Source organism: Diabrotica virgifera, chromosome 5, assembly GCF_917563875.1.
Source record: "Diabrotica virgifera virgifera chromosome 5, PGI_DIABVI_V3a".
In the NCBI taxonomy this organism is placed as follows: domain Eukaryota; kingdom Metazoa; phylum Arthropoda; class Insecta; order Coleoptera; family Chrysomelidae; genus Diabrotica; species Diabrotica virgifera.
The window spans coordinates 111,378,555-111,400,570 of record NC_065447.1 but is presented as its reverse complement, the minus strand read 5'-3'; the positions used below and the strand labels follow the sequence as shown (position 1 = coordinate 111,400,570).

Below are 22,016 nucleotides of genomic sequence, written 5' to 3'. Positions count from 1 at the left end.
CAAACGGTCGACTGGGGAAACCAGGGTTCATACACATTTTTTAAGAACTGATACCTGTACGGGAAGCGCCGCAGATATGGTCAGATTACTTCTCCCGTACTCGTGGGATCAATATGTAACCATGCACAAATTTTAAAGATTCTACCCTTGGGTCTCACAAGAGAACCCAATTAATTCTAATACTTCCACTGAGGCTATTCGGCAGAATCTGGAAATAAACCCACCACATCGGATAATAGAAATACTGAGGACCTAATGGGGACACGATTGAAATATACTGAGAAGCTTGAGGTTTCTTGGCCAAAAATATCTGGGACACAGAGGAGGACGCTTCGGAAAATGAGGGAACAGGGAATTAACACTTCTAAGATCGAATTACCTCACAGACCTTAAATTAAGGGTTCGGGGAATGCCGAAATCACACATGCTCTTAAGCGGGCTGTGTCTGATAGAAGCACTCCACAGGAGACATTAATAAAAGAGAGCAAAACTGCTGCTGACTCTTCTAAAGGGTCCAGTGGCAACTACAAAGCTGCTCTTACTAGATAAAGACGACAGTCATCCCCAAAATAACCCAGATATATCTGTGTCTGAGAATGACGTAGGTGCAATAAAAGAAGCCCTACTTATCGACGACGTTCCTTGCGCACCTAGTTACGAAGGTAATTGACTCAAAGATGGATACTATGGGTTGATATGTGCTGACGAGGAGTTCTTTAAAACTACAAAGGATTTTTTGGAAAAAAGACGGAGTGGTAGGTCGTTAGGGCTTAAGAACTCCCAAAATCCATGCGTGTGATGATGTACCTTCCAGAGATTAAAAATGAGAATCTAAATGTGCCACTGGCAAGAATAGGAAAATAATATCCTGAATTAAGAACCAATCATTTGGCGTTTCTGGTTTCTAAACCAACAGCTGACGGAGGACTGTATGTGTGTCTCCGGGTTGATAAGAAGTCAGAGGAAAAGCTCGAAAGGCTTCATGGAAGCCTTATTACCTTCTCGACAGAGGTATTTAGTATTATACTTACCGTTGGAAGAGGGAAAAACCAGACAGGTTTATCTCAAAGCATACATATTCTTTGAGATAAACTCAGTCAAACCGGAACCGAGGTTTTGTAGAGCCCCTAAGGTGACCGATTGAGAATCCTTTAGGAGGGATTTTAAAACAAGGGTATCTACGGAATTATAAAAGACCAAAAAGCAACCTTGAAGTTGAGATGCCAGTAAACTGTTTTCAACATGAAACAGTCGTCTCATATAAGGAAACTACCCGTTAAAAGAAAGTCGTCGTCCTCTTAGGCAAGTAGCTTCGTGGAATAAGGAGTTTTCTGATCTCAAAAGAAAAAGAAGACTGCTCTTTAATAGAGCGAAGAAATCAGGTGATTGGGAAGAATATAAGTCTAAACTGAAAACCTATAATAAGACAATCCTGTCTGTTACGAAAAGATCCTGGAAAAAATTCTGTGAAGACGTTGAAAGTGTACTTAAAGGCACAAGAGTTAACATAATCCTCAATACAGATAACACTAAAAACCCCAGTCAATTAATTTTCCCAATAGGACATATTATAATGACAGAGAGAAGAAGGCTGTAGATTACTGTAGAGCATATTTTAAGTGTTTACTTCCCAGGGTCGACGCAATTGGCTAGTGGTAACAATTAAACAAACTTTAGCCCAACTAAAAGGGACTGGCTGACCTCTGAAGATATATTTAGTTCTCAGAAGGTCAGATAGGCTATTGAAACTTTTTAACCGTACCAAACTGCGAGACCGGGTAGCAGTGGCGTACTGAGCATGGTTTCGCGGGTTCCGTGGAACCAGGGCCCGGCCCCGCAGGGGCCCTCTATAACGCGCTTTTTGCTTTTTTTGTTTCTTATTTGATGGGGACATTTTGAACTACACAAGTACACACTAGGAAATGTAACTGCTTAGTAAATTTTAATTTTTGTGTAGGTACATACTTATAAATAAAAACAAAAAATACCTATTCATCAAAAAATTTAAAAACAAAATTTATTAACTGGAACTCGATATAAGTCGGGAATTGGATGAACTAACTAATTCAGGCATTTTTTCTATACCCTTTTTTTACTAAGTCAATACTTTTTTCGGCGAACAGTCAATACTTTTCGAGTTATTTGCGAGTGAAATTGTTCATTTTTCAGCAAAAAAAACACGTTGCAGGCGGTTTTTCGCAAATAACTCAAAAAGTAAGTATTTTGACAAAAAAAAAAATATTAGGTATCAGCAAAAATATAGCTTATAACAAAGTGAAAGAAATGGTGTATTTATAAAGTTTGTAGACCCAGTAGAAGCAGAGTTGTAGCTTACGAAAAGTGGGTTTTTACTATTCAAATTCCAAATCGAATATTTCAACGTGAAATAACCAGAAAATCAAGCACTTTTCGGGGAAAACTCAACTTTTTTAAAGCATTTAAAAAAGCTTTATTTTTGTTTTTTAAAAAAGTTTCTAACATCAAAAGTTAGTAAGTGACGATCAAAAGAATGTTGGTCCATTTTTTGTTGGTAAAAAAAAATCGTGAAAATCACCCCAATTAGCATCCGAAATTAAATGAATTACCGCTTCACAAATTATTTTACTCCTTTATTGTTTAAAAGTTCTGTAGGATTCAGTGATTCAAAGTGCTTATTTTTGAAAAGGCTGTAGTTATTTAGATGGGCTTAAACGAGTCACTAATCACGAGTATATGCAAATTTTGAACATCCATATCTTAATCAATTTTTGTCTCAAGGAAAACAAAAAGTCCACAATACTCACAATAGCAAAACCTATATTTTTTACTACTTGAGATGTTTGGTATCACCAATAACTTAAAAGGGACAAACGTTAGAAACTAAAAAAAAAAACAAAAATAAAGCTTGTTTTAACAGTTTTGAGTTTTTCAATAAAAGTGCTTAATTTTTTTATTATTTCAAGTTGAAATATTAGATTTTAAATTTGACGAATAAGAACCTACTTTCTATTATCTACAAATCTGCTCCTACTGGTTCTATTACTAAGAAAATTTTTTTCGATAAAATACTTCGGTACTTTTTGACTTATTTGAGAAAAACATTCTAAAAACTTGTTTTTTTTTGTTGAAAAGTAAAAATATTCACTCGCAAATAACTCGAAAAACATTGACTTGGTGAAAAAACACTATAGAACTAAAGTTTAGAATTAGTCAGTTTATTAAATTCCGGACTTATTTTGAACATATGTTTTTTTACCCTCGGAAGGGGTGAAAGTCACCCCCAGGGCAAAAACACATATCGGCACAATATCACTTTTTTTCTTTTACATGTTAGCTATATGCTATATGTATGCCAAATTTCATGTCAATCCAAGCAGTTTTTTAAAAATTGAAGCAAAAGCCCTGAGTAAATGGACTATAAATTTAATTAGCTTGAGTTTTTGTAAATATGTATATGATATATTTTATGGTATACATATGATGATCTTTATTTAATGTTTATTAAAAACTTTTGATATACAATGTGTGTTTTTATTGGGCGGGCGGGCCCGCATCCCAACTGGAACCAGGGCCCTCTGATCTATCGGTACGCCACTGCCGCGTAGCATATTTTTCTTAGAGATACTACATGAGAGACTGAAACTATGGGTCCCTTGGATAAATTCCCAAAGCTTGGAAAAGGGTGTGGGTGGAATTTATTCCCAAACCATGAAAAACAGATTACACCTTAGCAAAATCGTATAGGCATATAAATCTGACTTCGTTCATATTGAAAACGATGGAAATATCTTGAATGAAAACATAAAAAAAAAACAATTTCAATGAAAAGTCACTGCATCAACGGCAATGGGTGTGTCAAGCGAGAACATCAGGTGAGGTCGCCCTGCACAATGTAGTGTCGAAACTCGATAGGAGTTTTCACCAGAAAGAAGTAACCGCTGTTGCATTTTTATATAAACAGGGTAATTTGATAATATGCACCTCCATCGAGTCTAAACAAAGTGCACTTGTGAGGAAGCAAGCCAACAACGTAACATAATAGTGGATTAATCAGATGTTTCAAAGGAAAATATTATCCTCAGATACATATATGAAGGTTTCAGAAACCTGAGGGCAACTATGGGGTGCCCTCAACAAGGTGTATGGTCACCGTCGTCGTTTTAGGAACATATCTAAAAATCAAATAAAAATTATAAGATTCTAGCTATTTTCACCTTTTTGAATTCACTTATCCGGTGAATCACATACCTATATACGATTCAATGAGTATTTATTTCAAACTGTAAGTAATCTTATCTTTTATGGTCTTAGGTAGTATTATTAATAAAATTTTATTGTAATTCGTAGAAACTTCGAGTACCTACTAGAATTTTTAATTATGTGTACCGTCAAACCTGTAATCAATAGAAAAATGTAATAACACTTTATTTGGAATAATATTTATTCGAGAGTAATGGAGATATAATTTAATACATAATTAAAAAAAACAATACTGCCGATAAATTTAATTTTAATTTTAATCTTCTGACAGGTGTAATTAATTTATTATCATTGTATAATTTGGTCATAATTATTTTTAATAATTTTATCTAATGACACATTCATAAATAAACTATTTATTACAAAGTTCTCTAAAATATGTATTTAATAACACTTATTTTATTTCAGTTAACAGCATCAACTAGTAAGGTTACTAGTAAATGCCTGGTTGTTACATAAAGTCGACTTCGTTGACTTTACAGAGTCGTTATTTTATCAGATTTTCCGCGGTACCTTGAGCTACGGATAGTACCTACACCTACCTATTGATCCAACAAAGATGTGAATCTTTTAGTTTTTTAATTAAATTTGTCACTTTAGGCCTGATTCGATCTAACCATCATTGAGTTTTTACATGAATGACCCTCTTACCATCCGAGTCCATAATAAAATTTCATATTTACATTTTAGTAGACATTATACAACCATTTGTAAATCAAACTGACGACGTATTTAAAAACACAATTTTATAGAACAATTTTTAAAAATGTTTCGTTACAAATAGCTTATTTACCAATATTACAATAGTATAATTAAAGTAAAGAAAGTATATGGAAAGAGCTGAGGGAGACCTATGTCCAGCAGTGGACGCGTACTTATTGGTGGTGGTGATGATGATATATAACTAAAGGATAAGTATAAGTGGATTAGGGTGTTCCGAAAAAACCAAAGTTTAAAAATGTCGATCTCCTCGGCCAGCTGTTTTCTGTTATAAACCCTCAATTTCAAATGTTAGCCCAAATTGTTAACCCAACTCTTGTCCCAAGCCGCCCCCCCCCCCAGTTTTAACTTTTATTTTACATATAGGTACATATATTTAATGTTCAGAAAACAAAATCATAGGCCATAATAACAAGTAACTACAATTTTATGGACAAAGAAAGCTTACAAAGAGTCGAAAAAAAAACAATAACAAATATAGTTTACTAAAATTACATAAATCGTCAATATCATTACAAAATAAAATATAATGAAATAAAACAAAACAATACAGGGTGTTGCATTAATAATTGGAAATCTTTTAAATGTACATAATATATTCTTCGGCTCAAAATACAAAAGGCTGTATGACACTATGCATTTTCTTGTATCATTTCTAATATCGTTTCTGATATTAGAAAGTTATATACATTTTCTTGTATCGTTTCTTGTACGTACATTTGTGCCCTGTATGACACTATGCAAGTTCTTGTATCGAAAATTGTATGAAATTCGGCACGTGATTTGTCGAAATTTTGTTAGTCACCCTGTGTCACGTTACAGTGGTATGGACACGTATGGTAGTATACTACGTCTACAGCTGATTTTAAGGATTTTATAAACTTTTAAAAACTTATAAATTTAACATTTTAATGTTAACCAGAATTTTTACGTTCCAGACTGTTTGAGGTTGATTATTTGTGTTTTTATTTTGTTTTGATATTTGTGCTAAAATATTTGCTTTAGAATTATCTTCAGTTTGATGCAAATTAGGAACTATTGTATTTTCCTGTATTAAAAAAATTATGCAACATGAAATCCAAAGTTATAGTTTGAACTTTACTAGGAGCTAAATACATGGTTATAGTCTAAGAGCTAGTGAACCCTCCGACTACCGGTCCTCCTGTGAGGCTAGAAATTTGTCTAGTGACAATTCATAGCACACCAAGACTAAAAACCATGATCTGGCAGGCATCAGCCGTGCACGTGTATCTACCAGGTGAATCGAAAAGTGCAAATTTAGAGGGTAAAATAAACTTTCTCCTCCAAAGTTTAAATTTAAGTATGTGTTTGAGTAAGTCATTTAGAAGAAATGTGTACAATGACAGGCGATTCTGAAGAGCATAAGACCTTGCCAGGCGAGGGAAAGATTAGGGGTTTTCCCTAAAATTATATTTTTTGCATCGAATAAAGTTTTCTTTAGATTTTTTGAATCATTCCAAATAGAAAAGGTCTTTAGCGATTTTTCTCTTAGGTTAATAGTTTTTGTTATATTAGCGATTAAAAATTTTGAAAATTGCGAAATCGGCCATTTTTAACCCTAAATCGGACATTTAACTAAAAATTTCAATGTTGCCAAGGTAGGTAGATATTCTGTAAACATTGATTGATGAAAACCCGAAGAGTTTTTTGCAAAACAATATCGAAAACCCCTTTGCTTTTTAATTGCTGATCAAGCGGGCGCGACACTGTAGTATAAATGAGGAAGTTTGAGTTTGCATAAATTCATTATCTCGAGAATGGCCAAATTTGAAGAGAAATCCTCAGACAGGTCGATTTTTATTTTTAAATTAGGACTTTTTGGCATATATATAATACTAGTGACGTCATCCATCTGGGTGTGATGACGTATCGATGATTTTTTTAAATGAGAGTGGGGGTTGTGTGATTGCTCATTTGAAAGGTTATTTAATTCTCTATTCAGTAATATAAACCTTAACATAATTATTTATACAGGCTGTACAAAGAATTTTTTCTTCTTTTTGTCTAAATTAATTAAAAAAAATTGGACACCCTATATAAATAATTATGTTAATGTCTATATTACTGAATAGAAAATTAAATAACCTTTCAAATGAGCTATGATACAACCCCTACTCTCATTTAAAAAAATCATCGATTACGTCATCACGCCCAGACGGATGACGTCACTAGTATTATATACATATATGCCAAAAAGTCCTAATTTAAGAATAAAAATCGACCTGTCTGAGGATTTCTCTTTAAATTCAAATTCAAACGTCCTCACTTATAACAAAACTATTAACTTAAGAGAAAAATCACCAAAGACCTTTTCTGTTTGGAATGATTCAAAAAACCTAAAAAACTTTTGTTCGATGCAAAAAAATATTTTTAGTCTTTCAAATCTTTCCCCTCGCCTGACAAGATCTTATGCTCTTCAGAATCGCCTGTCATTGTACACATTTCTTCTAAATGACTTACTCAAACACATACTTAAATTTAAACTTTACAGGAGAAATTTTATTTTACCCCTAAATTTGCACTTTTCGATTCACCTGGTAGATACAAGTGCACGGCTGATGCCTGCCAGTTCATATTTTTTAGCCTTGGTGTGCTATGAATTATCACTAGACAAATTTCTAGCCTTACAGGACGACCGTTAGTCGGAGGGTTCACTAGCTCTTAGACTATTATTAGTAGAACAGTAGAACATATTAGATTATTAAGTATCAATAAAAGATTTATAAATAATACCTACAAAAACACAAATAAATTCATCAAGACATATGATCCCATTTTCAACCGCCATTATTACATTTAGATGTTTTACCAGCAGGTTTTACGTTTTTGCTCTTTGCGCAGAAATTGGCGCAGTTCTTGTACAAGAATCTGTGTTCTGACACAAATTCTTGTATCGTCTCTGATATCGTTTCTTGGATCTGTGTATGACACTATGCATTTTTTTGACATATCAGAAACGATACAAGAAAATGCATAAGGTTATACATTAAGGTATAACCCAAATCATCTACTCCGAAAATATTTCCTAAGGGAGCTTGAGTTCTTTAAAGATGGTGTCTTTTAATTAGTTTCTTTTTAAATACCTCTAGAACTCTTCTACTTAGAAAAACTAAAACTGGTATGCCTATTTATCTTCCAGAGATAAATCGATTTCATAAATTGCGAATTTCTAGTACGGGTCATATGTGTCCTTTTTGGATAGGGCAGCGGTTATTTTATCGCATAACTTTTTTGTCTTTAACTTTTATTTTTGACGCTGGATTATTAAATTGTGAGGTATTCTAGTACTAAAAGTTACTCTTGCTTTAAGTCGGTAGGATACACCGTTTTCTAAAAAAATAGATTTGAAAATGTTTCGTTTTTTGAATTTGAACAAAATTTGAAAAAAAAAAATAAAAAAAACGGTGTATTTTACCGACTTAAATCAAGCTTTTTAGTATTAGAATACCTCATAATTTAATAATCTAGTGTAAAAAATGCTTAAAAATTAAAGACACAAAAAATAATGCGATAAAATAACCGTGGACCTATCCAAAACGGACGCATATGACCGGTACTAGAAATTCGCAATTGATGAAATCATCTTTGGAATAAACGTACCAGTTTTCGTGATTTTTTTCATAGTTTTTTTTTCAAATTAAAAAACGCAAAATTTTCAAATCGACGGTTCTAGAAAACGATGTATACTACCGATGGAAGAGTACCTTTCATTACTAAAATGCCTCACAATTTAATAATCCAGTGTCAAAAAGACTTAAAGGTTAAAGACAAAAAAGTTATGCGATAAAAAAATAATCATTGCCCTACACAAAACGGATGCCTATGACCGGTAATAGAAATTCTAAATTTATGGAATCGAATTATCTCTGGAAGATAAATAGGCGTACCAGTTTTCGTTTCTCTAAATGGAAGCGTTCTGGAGGTATTTAAAAAAAACTAATTACAAAGCGCCTTCTTCAAAGAGCTCTATCTCCCCTAGGAAACGTATTCGGACTAGGTAATTTGGGTTAAATCTTAATATTTTGAGCCCTGGAATCTACAGTTAAAATATTTACAATTATTAATGGAACACCTCGTATATTGCAAAATTTAAATAAATTGCATAATACATACAACCTTAGGAACTAATAAGTTCTGCATATAACACCAAAATATAGATATAAATAATAAACCTAAGAAACTCTAATATACTAAAATCGAAAAATAGATTTGAATTGTTGACATCCATTGTTTGAAAATAGATTCAGTTTTTTCAAGCCAAGAGTGATTGGACATTGGAAATAAGCGTAACAAAGAAGCTCTGTTCTTACGATGCGAGCGGCCGGTAAATAGATATAGCTAAAATACAATTTATAGATAAAGAACCGATTACACGAAAATATACGCAAACCATACACAAGGTTTCATGTCTTCAAACATAACGCAATTCCAAAAATTGCAATTTGGCATTATACTTTATATAATGTTTCACGCACAGCCAAAGGTGAGTAGACAATAAAGAGAAGCTTGAAAACAAAAAGCTATGTTGTTATGGAAAAAAGGCAAACGCCAAAAAATAGATAGGTACCTGTACATAATAGACGAAGCAACGAAGCACTAAAAAGCCCAAAACCTAGGAATTTTGTGCAGTAGGATGAATCGTCATGCAACTTTTTGCATTCGATTCGATAGAGTGTCAGGCAATTTTGTGAACTAAATTGATCTTCGGCAAAAATTTTTGTGCATAAGAAAATGCATTTCAAAGTGCATCTCGAAGAGATGGATAATGAAAAATTTGGAACTCAGGAAATATTGACGAAAATGAGTTCAATTCTTATACTTGGGGGTTTTGGAGGTCACTGAACACGAACTTCATGACGGCGATGATCTCCGAGGTACCTGCTGGTGCCCAGGGTGGAACTCATCGCCTGGGACGATCGAATAATTCGAGGGACGATCGAATAATTCGCGAAAAACTTAAAAATATGTTCAATATTTTTCAAAAATCTGTCAAATGACACTAAACACGACCCCCACTCCACCTGGAGGTGGGGTTTTAAAGTTGGTGTTTTAAAGTTACCCCCACTCCGCCTGGAAGTGGGGTGGGGGTAACTTTAAAATCTTAAATGGAAACCCCCATTTATTATTGCAGATTTGGATTGCTTACGTAAAAATAAGCAACTTTTATTCGAGATATTTTTTCAAATTCTGGATAGATGGCGCTATAATCCGCGACCTCTTGACGCCGATCAAATAGTTATTTTCACAAAAAATTTTAGATGTAACAAAATTTTTTTTAATTTCTAATCGAATGATATATTAACAAAACATTTCAAACATATTTTATTTCCATACATAGCGTTCGAGCCATTTGAATAATATTGCATTAATTCCAATTTTCTGTTTTATACACACCCTGTAGGTATTTCAAAACGGTTAAAATTAAGACGTTTATTAACGTTCAATTGAGTCATGAATAGGTATTATTCATATTTGGCTTAAAATATAAACACATGCTTTTACACAAAATAAGACTCAGCAATTGTATTGTTTCTGGGAAAAGTTCGTTAAGTACTTATTTTTGGATGTTTTCGATTTTGCTGTGTGGACAGAACCAGGCGATGTATCGCGGTTATCTTGAAATTAGAGAGGATAGATCCATATTTTATGTAGGTATTGTTTAGGTCAGCGGTTCTCAACCTTTTTGAGTGATGTACCACCTACAGTTATTTTTATTATTTTTGGTACCACCTATATTTTTAAAGTGTATTATCAATACTTACTAAGTACTACTATTTTAATTTTTTCTGTGTTTTGTGTACCACCGCCAATAATGATATGTACCACCAGTGGTACATGTACCACAGATTGAGAACCTCTGGTTTAGGTTATAACGAATAATTACGAATATATTATTGTTTACGAAAACACAGAGAGCATATAGTGCACATAAGATTAAATCAATAAATTTTTATATAATACTAAAAATCAATTGAAATTCCAGAAGCTGTATACGAATAAGTTATAAAAAAAATAACAGGAATTCCAAGTATAAGAAGAGTAAAAGTTGTTAGCATGAGTATGTATATTTTATAACCTATAATATTAATATTTGATAGATTTTTAACTGTTCATTAGCGTTAACTAATGATTCTTTTACAACTACCTAACTAATGATTTTAAAACGTTTCTTTAATAAAAAAAAAACAGTTTTATGAAAGTAACGGGCAAAAGCTAAGACATATCCCTTTTTATTATTATACGGTAATATTTACATTATACATGCACAAATCATTCTTAAACCTAAATATGATTTATTTTATACCAATAATAGACTAGGAGCCGGTATTGGGTGAAATTTGCTAATAGACTAATAGCCGCAGGAGAGTCATTTGAAATTTTGATAGGGGGGTGGGGGGCAACAATTATATATTATACAATACATTTATATGCAAACATAATACAAAATTGATCTATTTTTTGTAAATTTAAGTAATTTTCAGGGTCAGTGGGGGGGGGGCAAATGCCCCCCTGCCCCCTATCAAATGACGCCCCTGAATAGCCGCTATAAGTGAAATTTGCTAATCATTTTAGGCACGATAAGATCCTATAACTTAAATAGTAGAACCTAAAAGAAAACGAATGAACACTGTGCCGTCACTTTTTAGTGGCACATGCGTTGATAGTGGCGCATCAAACTTTCCTCTTATGACGGGATAAATAAATTAAAAGGTACTCTCCATCCAGGGCCGTAACTACCATTGGGGCAACCGGGGCAGTGCCCCGGGGCCCCTGGCCAAGAGGGCCCCCAAGAGGGTTTGGTTGGCCGTGCATAGATTGTAACGAGGTCAAATAAACTTTTTAAAGTACTTTCAGTCAAGTTCTACTTCGAGTTGTCCGATTGTAATAAGTACACGGCATAATAATTCTAACGACTTCAATGATTGATTTTAACATGTTTCACATGCACCATTATAAAAAATTTTGTCTCAAAATCTCTCCATAAAGTCACCTTATTTTCTTTGCTTTCAAACCACAAAGCAGCTCCGTCTTTTAGATGGCTTCTTATAATTTCTTTGTAGTCTTCGAAGTTCAGCATATGTTGGAATTTGTTTTTTAAGATTTTAATGAATGGTATCGGATATCGTTTTCTAAATTAAATCCCCGCCAAATTGAATTCTGCTCTCATTAGAGCTGTATACAATTACTTTCTGACGGTCTCCTCCTTTTTAACATTATCCTATCTTTTTCAATTGTTCTTCCACTTTTTCCATATCGAGTTTTAACGCATTCTAGAATTTTCTTCCACCTTTTCAATTTTCTGTATCTTCTCAGCAATCTGGTTTACCTCTTACTGCATTTTCTCTAAATAAACCTTCATATTTTTATATTTTTTTAACTCCCAACGAACAGTATCGTTCGTTGGGAGGCACTGAAGACTGAAGTCCTCATACCAATCTGAAAGATGTTCCTCGAAAGTGACTCTAAAACCTCTCAATTCAACAGCTGGGCTGAAAGATTTGATGCAGCCAATACATTGAAATACAGATTTTGCGATGTTTTGAAGTGCCTTTCAAGTCTAGTTCTGACAAGTAACAAAAGAAATGAAAGAGACGAAGCAGCACAACTGAAAAATAGAAAATAGAATCCTTCAAATTCGTTTTGTTACTAGTTGTACAAAATAAAATCCTTGAAATCCTCAACATAGTCTCGAAAACACTGCAATCAAAATTGTTGGACCTTTTAACAGCTTACAGTTTACTTGAAGAGAGCCTCTTAAAACTAACTGAAATGAGAGGACAATTTGAAACCTTCTTTGAAGTGGCTTCAAATATGTGTCAACGTTGGGAAATCCCATTAAGGTTCGCTCCAAAAAGAATGCAGAAGACGAAAAAACATTTCGATGAACTGTGCGAAGATAAAAGCCTTCAAGATCCCAAGTCATGCTTTAGAGTATCCGTGTTTTACTCAATGATCGACACATTATGCCATCAGCTAGACACTCGCTTTCAAGGAATGAAAGCAGTGTAAGATACGTACCGAATTGTTCAACCTGATTTTATTTTAAATGCCAACGAACAAGACCTTCAAAACAAAGCAATCAACTTCGTAAAACGTTTTCCAGATGATTGATGATTCCGGATGAGAGATGGAGGGTTTACCCCCCTTCCTCTGAGGGGTAAACCCCCGATACCCCCGTAGGGGGGCCCCAGGCCCCCAACATCGTAGTTACGGCCCTGCCTCCATCACATCCAGAATTAATTTTTTTTCATTTTCTTAAATTCTATGTGATTAAAAAATAAAACTTTTCGTTTTTATTTTTTTTTAGGTGGGATCCAATCAATTTTAAAATTTCAAAAAATTTATAGGCATGGCTGACGCTTTTACAAAATATGTCTATTTTTTTTAGATCCGTAGGTTGAGTGTACATAACCACAAAAAATTTAAAAAAAATTCTTTTTGGAAAATGGCGTATAGTTTTTTTTTGAGGGGCTGGAGGCCTAATTTTTTTATATTGTGTGTATTTTATCAAACACTATGTTTTTATTTGTTTTCAGATTTTTCCGTAAGGTTCGCCACCTTCAAAAATCTAAAAAAATTGGAGGTTTTTGGGGATTTCCTGGCTTCAAAATAGATCAAATCAATGTTTTTTTATAGATTATATGTCAATCAAAGTAATTGAGTCCTTTAGAACATTTAAAAATGGGAGAAACACGTTCACATCCCCAAAAACCCCATAAAGAAACAGGTTTTTTTGGTCTTTTGAAGGTTGTGAACTTTTCGGAAAAATCTGAAAAACATTAAAAACATGTTGTTTGATAAAATACACACAATATAAAAAAAATTAAACCTCCAACCCCTCCAAAAAAAATTAAACGCTTTTTTCCAAAAAAATATTTTTTAAATTTTTTGAGGTTATGTACACTCAACCTACGGATCTATAAAAATAGACATGTTTTGTAAAATCGCCAACCATGCCAATGAATTTTTTGAAATTTTAAAATTAATTGGATACCACCTAAAAAAAATAAAAACGAAGAATGAAGTTTTTGATGGTAGAGGAAGGGGGAAGGGGGTGGCGGGTTAAAATTACGCTGAGTCTTATTTTCTAATTACATAGAACTTAAAATGAAAAAATTGAATTCTGGGAGTGATGGAGAGTACTTTTTAATTTATTTATCCCGTCCATAAGTGAAAAGTTTGATGCGCCACTGTCGATGCATGTGCCACTAAAAAGTGACGGCACAGTGTTCATACGTTTTCTTTTAGGTTCTACTATTTAAGTTATAGGGTCTTATCGTGCCTAAAATGATAAGCAAATTTCACCTATACCGGCTCCTAGTCTATAATCATTTTAGGCACGATAAGAGCATATAACTTACTCGTAAATAGTAGAACTTGTCGATTTGGCTGATAAATGGATTGTATTAAAAAATAGGATTTTTCAAAATACTGAAATTATAGAAGATTGAGTTAATGATGAATATGTTCAGTCCACAGAAAATATAAAGGATGATATTATTAATCTAAGTCTAAGTAATAATTTAAATTTTTATGTAGGTCTCGGGGGCACCAGCTTAGTTCAGGCCTCAGGGGCCCCTGTTCTGTTCCAATTGCATTTTAGTCGAAAAGACTAATTTCCTCAGTGAAAAATTAAAACTTTACGTTGAAGTCTAGGGAGTACCCAAGGTCTTTTTAAAATTGTGTCATTTGAAAATTTTTCGTTGGCATCGGCTTTTAAAATATATATTTTTATTTTTCTCGTTAAAATCTATGCACGGCCAACCAAACGATGGCTCCTCCGGGATCAACGGTGGCACTGCCCCGGTTGCCCCAATGGTAGTTACGGCCCTGATTTCTCTGTTATTTTAAGTTGAATACACCGATTTGAGCATGCACCAAAAAAAATATTTTTTCACCTACCATCTCTTTTTTTTATTAAAACTAGAAGATTTATGAAAAAATGAATCTCTCTGATTTTTCATAAACTACAAAAATGTTTTATATAGTTTTTTCCGTTAGATCCACAATTTTTATGGTATTCCAAAAAAAACAGTTTCCGAAAAGTGTCATTTTTCAATGAAAATTGCAAATTTTTAACCACGAATAACTCAAAAAGTATTGAGTTTTCAAAAAAAATTATAAAACAGTTACTGCTTAGAATTAGATTCTCTGGCCACTTCCGGTGTTAGTTTGATAAAAAAAATTCCATCCCCGAGAACGGTTGGGAACCACCCCTAAGTTAAAAGCGTCATATTCACGACCCATATATAGCGTAGACTTTGTTTCTTGAGCTATAGTGCTTTTCATACACAGTCATTTGTTTCGAGCTTCTGTCATGTGTCACATAATATTAATATATCTACGTCATACGTTATTGGTATATACCAATGATACAAACCAAAGACGTATGACGGAGATATATTAATATCATGTGACACGTGAGAGAAGCTCGAAACAAATGACAATCGATAAAAAGCCCTATTCCCTACTCACAGTGAAAATATCAAGTAAATTGATGCAGTAGGATGGAATTCGGAGCCAAATACCCTCTGCACTAATAGCACTAATGCACTAATAGGGCTTTTCATCGATTGTCATTTGTTTCGAGCTTCTGTCATATATTGTATAATCTGTGTATAATTATTAATATACACGGTTTATACCACGGTTATTAGACTTTATTACGGTTGCCTTGACCGACGGTGGTGGGGAGACTTATATTTTTGACTTTACGTCACAAGAGTACACAATCCCATATTTTTAAATGATTTTAGATCATTGAATGTGTGTTATTGTGTATATATGTGTATTATTTGTGTTATTATGAAATAATAAGACAAATTGTACACATTTTATCTTATACCAGGTGGTGAATCGTAAAACGGGCCATAGGAAACTCAATGTAAAATTCTAAATTGTTGAATTCCTGCTTCCCTAATTATTTTACATCAAAAGTCATGAGAGAATACTTTTGTAGAGAATTAAAATCTGAGTTAAAATTGTTCGACGATTTAAATGCATTCCAAAATTTTGAAAAATATGATACATTTGCCACAATAGGTATGCGTGTAAAAGTTAGGCCACACGTTATTTTAACTGACAGTGCTCACACCATTGACTGAATAAAAAATCTTTATTATTAATACTTTTTCCGCAACTGAGGGTATCTTATCAACTGTATTGTTTTTAAACAATAGATGATAAAATAAAAATATTTACAGTTCAAAAATGTGAACATTATTGCATTGTGTGTGGCCTAAGTTTGGGCTGAAAACTGAAATATATTACATTTTTACAAAATTTTGGAATATGTTTAATTACCTAGACCAATTTTAACAGTTGTTTTCAATACAGATTTCAATCCTCTACAAATAGTTTCTAATATCTTTTGATGTAAAATAATTAGGGAAGCTGGAATTCAACAGTTTAGAATTTTACATTGAGTTAATACAAAATTTTGACGCATGTCAAAATTCTCAATGTGTTTTAGTTGTATTAATTTTTTTCGAATCCTGACAAAACTAATAAATATTTTTGAAAAATTTAAAATCAGAATGAAAGACTACATTATTACCGAGGGCCGAAAGTCCCTGAAAACTTCTATAATGTTTATTTTAATAAGTTACAGGGCTGAAAATAAAAGAGAAGTGTGATATTTAATTTCAAATATTTCATTCAATAGAAACTGCTTGTTTATTCTAAGGGGCTTTCCGCCCTTGGTAATAATGTAATCTTTCATCCTGCGTTTAAATTTTTCTAAAATACTTAGTTTTCGCAGGATTCGAAAAAAATCATATTACGATTCAAATGACAGTATACTCTCGTGACGTAATCGCACCCTTAATGTTCATTGGTTAGTCGATCTAGGCAACCGTAGTAATGTCTAAGAACCGCGGGTTTTTACAACATGACAGAAGCTCGAAACAGATGACTGTGAATGAAAAGCCCTATAATGAATGCATTCACTTAAAGGTTCATTTGAATACCACAATAAAATCACCAATCACCAATAATTGACATATCTAAATATTTAAAGAAGAGTGGATTGAAAGATATTTCCCTAATTTTGATATTGCGTTGCGCAGGGCAGCTTTATCCATTAGGCAATATAGGCAGTTGCCTAGGGCGGCACATTATGAGAGGGCGGCAAAAATACTGTGCAAAAAATATTTGTATATAAAAATTATGGATCTGTATACCCAAATCACAGTATACACGGTGAGGCAAATAAAGGGCCTATTAGAAATATCTCGAGAACTAAACGCAACAGAATCATGAAAATTGGAATAAAGGGGTTTTGAAGGATGATCTATTAAATGAAAATATTTTCATCTCTTTGCAACTTCCGGCTATACCGGAAGTTGCTTATAACTTCGTTTTTTTAAATAGGACACCCTATATATTTTTACATTTTTGGATTCTCTTCGATGTCTTCTTCCTTAAGATATGAGGTTTTGTAATATTATACAGGGTATTTTAAAAGATAATTACGGTTTTTTATTAATTTCGTAGCAAAATTAACACCCTGTAGAATTGTAGTAGTTTGGCATCTAAAACTCTACTTACGTTCAAATGATTTTTAATATACTCTACTATTGTTAAGAATTATTAGTATAGCTAAATTTTTAATTTTAGTATACAGGGTTGGTCGAAACTCGGAATGAGTATTTTCTTAGTTTTCTTAAATGGAACACCCTGTATTTTAGTATTGTAATGAAATGATATTTTATGTTTCTTTTTTATTTCTTAAGCATTCCCTATACCTAACTACTTTAATTTGTGCTTAATTGTTAATCGCACCAACAATCTTAACTACGTAGGTATTTTGATAGCTAAACCATTATTGGTAATTTTAGGGACCGGTCTGGATTAATATGTATTTATTTCTGAAAAATTATTTGGGATTGAGTATTTTTACGGCCAACCTAATAAAATTTTACGTATTTTTTGTTGCAATTAATGTTTGGCTTTAATCACCAATAACTCACAAATTAAAGCAGGGAATGCTTAAGAAATAAAAAAGTACTATAAAATATCATTTCACTACAATACAAAAATACAGGATGTTCCATTTAAGAAAACTCAGAAAATACTCATTCCGAGTTTCGACCAACGCTGTACACTAAAATTAAAATATTAGCTATACTAATGATTTTTAATAATAGTAGAGTATATTAAAAATAATTTGAACGTAAGTAGAGTTTTAGATGTCAAACTACTACAATTCTACAGGGTGTGAATATGGCTACGAAATTAATAAAAAAACGTAATTATCTTTTAAAATACCCTGTATAATATTACAAAACCTCATATTTTAAGAAAGAAGACATCGAAGAGAAGCCAAAAATGTAAAAATATACAGGGTGTCCCATTAAAAAAAACGAAGTTATAAGCAACTTCCGGTATAACCGGAAGTTGCAAAGAGATGAAAATATTTTCATTTAATAGATCATCCTTCAAAACCCCTGTATTTCAATTTTTATGGTTCTGTTGCCTTTAGTTCTCGAGATATTTCTAATAGGCCAGTTATCTGCCTTACCCTATATAGAGGTTCCCTCTTTATACTGTGCCCAAATGTAGTTGTGTCGCTAAGAATTTTATTAACACTCCCTGTCTCGGTAGCTAGTGAGGAAAGAAGTTTTTCAAAATTAAAAATTATTAAAAACTAATTACGAAGCTCCATAAGACAAACAAAACTAAAAAAATAGCACTCATTTCAAGTTAAAAATGCTACTTTAAAGCACTAGTGCTTTAAAAATTTTAAGGCACTGCAGTTAAAAGTGAATTGTCAAATTGTGAAACGTCAAAATATTTATATTTAATTTATTAACATTAATATTCATAGTACAACTTGCGCAATTTGAAAAATGTGGTTTAAAAGGTTTTTTTAAAATTTAATTTAAACTGTATTATTGCATTTTTAACACGTTTGTAGAAAAAAACTAAAGTATTGGTACATATTGAAATTATAGGCAGTTTTGATGTAATGTCAAGAAAAATATAAAAATTGAATGTCAGTCAAGTTTAAGTAAAAGTTTTTGTAGGTATTGTCCTGTATTTGAGAATGAATAAATATATAATTGTTGATATATAAGACGTTTGTAGAAAAAATATTGTATGATATACGTGTTAAAAAGTACATTTTTAAGGCACTCATGTGAATTGCAGAATTCGCTTCGCTCATTCTGCAAACTTTCACGTGCGTATCTTAAAATTGTACTTTGAACACTTATATCATAAATAACTATCAAGGGGCGGCATTTCGAAGAATTGCATCATATTGAAAAGATGTACCGCACGGCTCTGCTTAGAATAAGATTAATTATCAATGTATGCCAAAGGAGATTCTATTACCATTAATTAACATTGAATTATCTAATAATATGTAACTTACCTAAAACGGATAATGCCATAATTAAATCAGCAAGCAACTTACAACAATAATAATTCTAACTCCCTGGTTTATTATAGAACAGACCGTAATATAAAAATATAGTTGATAGTTGCTAAGCACCTAAACCACAGCTGAAATAATCACTTCAGTAATCAGTTCAGTTATCTGAGACAAACTGCAGTACTGCAGAGGCAGAGCAGAGCACAATATTCTTATTATATGGATGGATTTTCTATTCGAACATCGATCGGTAAAAGACGATTGTTTATGTGAGACCCAAAGCTCTCTTATCCATAAGCATAGCATAAGCGATTAAGATCAAGCTGATCAAGCGAGATATCATATTCTCGTGATAGTGAAGTGCCAGGCCAGGACTCAGGACTTTTTACGTTATTAGTGACTGAGCTAATACAGTGGCGGCAGCGTGGGGTAATAAAAAACTAATTAAAAATCAAAAACAAAATTAATAAATTAAATTGTAAAGATCCACACAATGTAATTGTCAGGGATTCCACCAAGCTCAAAATACATGCTACAAAGATGCAAGGTACGTTAAGTTAAGTGTGGAGAAGAACACAAAAATAAATTATGTAAAATTCCAACCGAACAACCAGGTAAATGTACTAATTCCAAAGAACAACACCCGGTAAGTTATAGGGGATGCTCAAAAGTAGGATACCCAGATAGCATGTAAACTTGTGGCAAGTTTGATTCTTCTTTGATTTTAAATTGCTGCGTCAAACATAACGAGGCAAGTTTGTGTCAAGTTTGCTGCAATATTGTTATGACAAAGATGATGATTCAAGTTTGTAGCAACTTTGCTGCAAGCTTACAGTTGCAAAGCCACGTCACGCGTGCCATCTATTTGGTTGACTTACACGTTACGGTCGCTTCGGTTCGGTTTCGTTCGCTACCCTGACTGATGTCACGCCCACGAAAACGAGAGTGTTGCCACCGGTGGTAAATTTCCCTTTCTGCGAGAATTTTCAACATAAAAGGGAAAAAGTTAACTTATAAGGGAATCTTTGCTCCAGTCAAAATTGTAAAATATTTATAAAAATCAAAATGTTTGAAAATAATTCAACATATTTTCACAGATTTTTTAAATAGGAGCATAGGAGGGAATTTGATCATAAAAGTGGGAATTTTTAAGGTACGTTGAGGGAAAAAGCTTACTCGACAGCTGACAACACGGGAAAAGTAACCTGCCAAAAGTGGTGATAATTTGTGGTTAGGTATGTCCTATCCTATGTTGATATTTTTCTTTAATTTTTTTACAACATTTACCGTACAATTCTCCGAGACTATTACTTTAATTACTAAGCTGAAGCTTGCTTCTTCATTTTTTTTATAGACCCACTTGCTGGTCCTCCGAAAAGGGGGTTTTGCTATGGACCAGCAACCCATACAAGGAAAAAGAAAGACGCTACGAATCGAATACTATTGCCTCGGAATAGACATGAAACACGGATTACACCCAAGCTACGAAATAAGGACATTCTTTTAGGCACATGGAACGTGCTAAGCTGGTTCAGGCCCGGAATTGCAACACATGCCATAAAACAGCTTCAAAAATATAAGATGGACGTAACAGCGATCCAGAAAATGAGATGGACAGGATCGGGAAGCCTGCAAATGGAAAATTCCCTGGTTTTCTGGTCAGGAGAAGAGGAAAGGCACGAATTTGTATGTGGGTTTGTAGTTAACGGAAAACTCAAGTCTGCCATAATTGATTTCAAACCAATCAACAAGCGCATGTGTTCTCTAAGGCTTAAAGAAAAATGGTTTAACCTAACCCTCTTCTCAACCCACGCACCAACTGAAGAAGCAAATGAAGATGACAAGGAGGAATTTTATGAAATTCTAGAACAACAGTACAGAATGGCACCCAGGCACGACGTCAAAATCATACTGGGAGACTTCAATGCCAAACTAGGTAAAGAGGACCATCTTAGAGCGGTGATCGGTACACATAGCTTACACGATAACACCAATGATAACGGATCAAGATTGGCAGAGTTCGCTGTAGCCAACAATATGGTAGTGAAAACTACACAGTTCCAAAGGAAAAATATACATAAAGTAACCTGGGTGTCAAATGACGGAATCACACGAAACCAGATAGACCACGTGCTCATCGACGGAAGACACTCTAGCAATATCATCGGCGCACACAGTTTAAGGGGAGCAGAAAGTGACTCTGACCACTTCCTGGTCAGAATAAAAATGAGAACAAGGCTAAACACGAGACATCCAAAGCAACGCCAACAAGGAAACAGATGGGACATTTCAAGGCTCGATCTACCTGATAATGAACGCCAATATCAGTCACTGATCCAAAATAAATTGCAGACAATGGAAGAAGAAGAGACATCAACACCAGAATTGACCATAGACCAGAAATTGAAAAATATAACAAACGCCATAGAAAGCGCCGCAGCGGAAACGATAGGGAAACAAAAGGATAACAAGAAGAAAAACCAGTGGTTTGACCAGGAGTGCGAACAAAGCTTACAGCAGAAAGCAATCAAGAGGCTGGAGCTACTAACGCGACCTACAGAAGAGAACAGGGAAGACTGCAACAGAGTAAGGACTCAAACAAGAAGACTTTTGAGAAGAAAAAAGAAACAGTACCTAGAAGCACGAATACAGCAACTCG

At 33.5% G+C, this 22,016-nt stretch overlaps 1 protein-coding gene across 2 annotated transcripts in view; it reads right to left on the bottom strand.

The window, feature by feature from the left end:
* Window positions 1–19,633, bottom strand: part of LOC114332347 (putative helicase mov-10-B.1) — a 196,204-nt gene extending 176,571 nt beyond the window's left edge. The window contains exon 1 of one of the 2 annotated variants that reach the window (XM_050650230.1): window positions 19,358–19,633. In XM_050650230.1, the coding sequence (XP_050506187.1) occupies window positions 19,358–19,376 (19 nt within the window). In that variant the 5' untranslated portion in view covers window positions 19,377–19,633. The remainder of the gene's footprint in view (window positions 1–19,357) is intronic. The other variant, XM_050650228.1, reaches the window with a different exon arrangement.
* Between the last annotated feature and the right edge of the window lie 2,383 nt (window positions 19,634–22,016).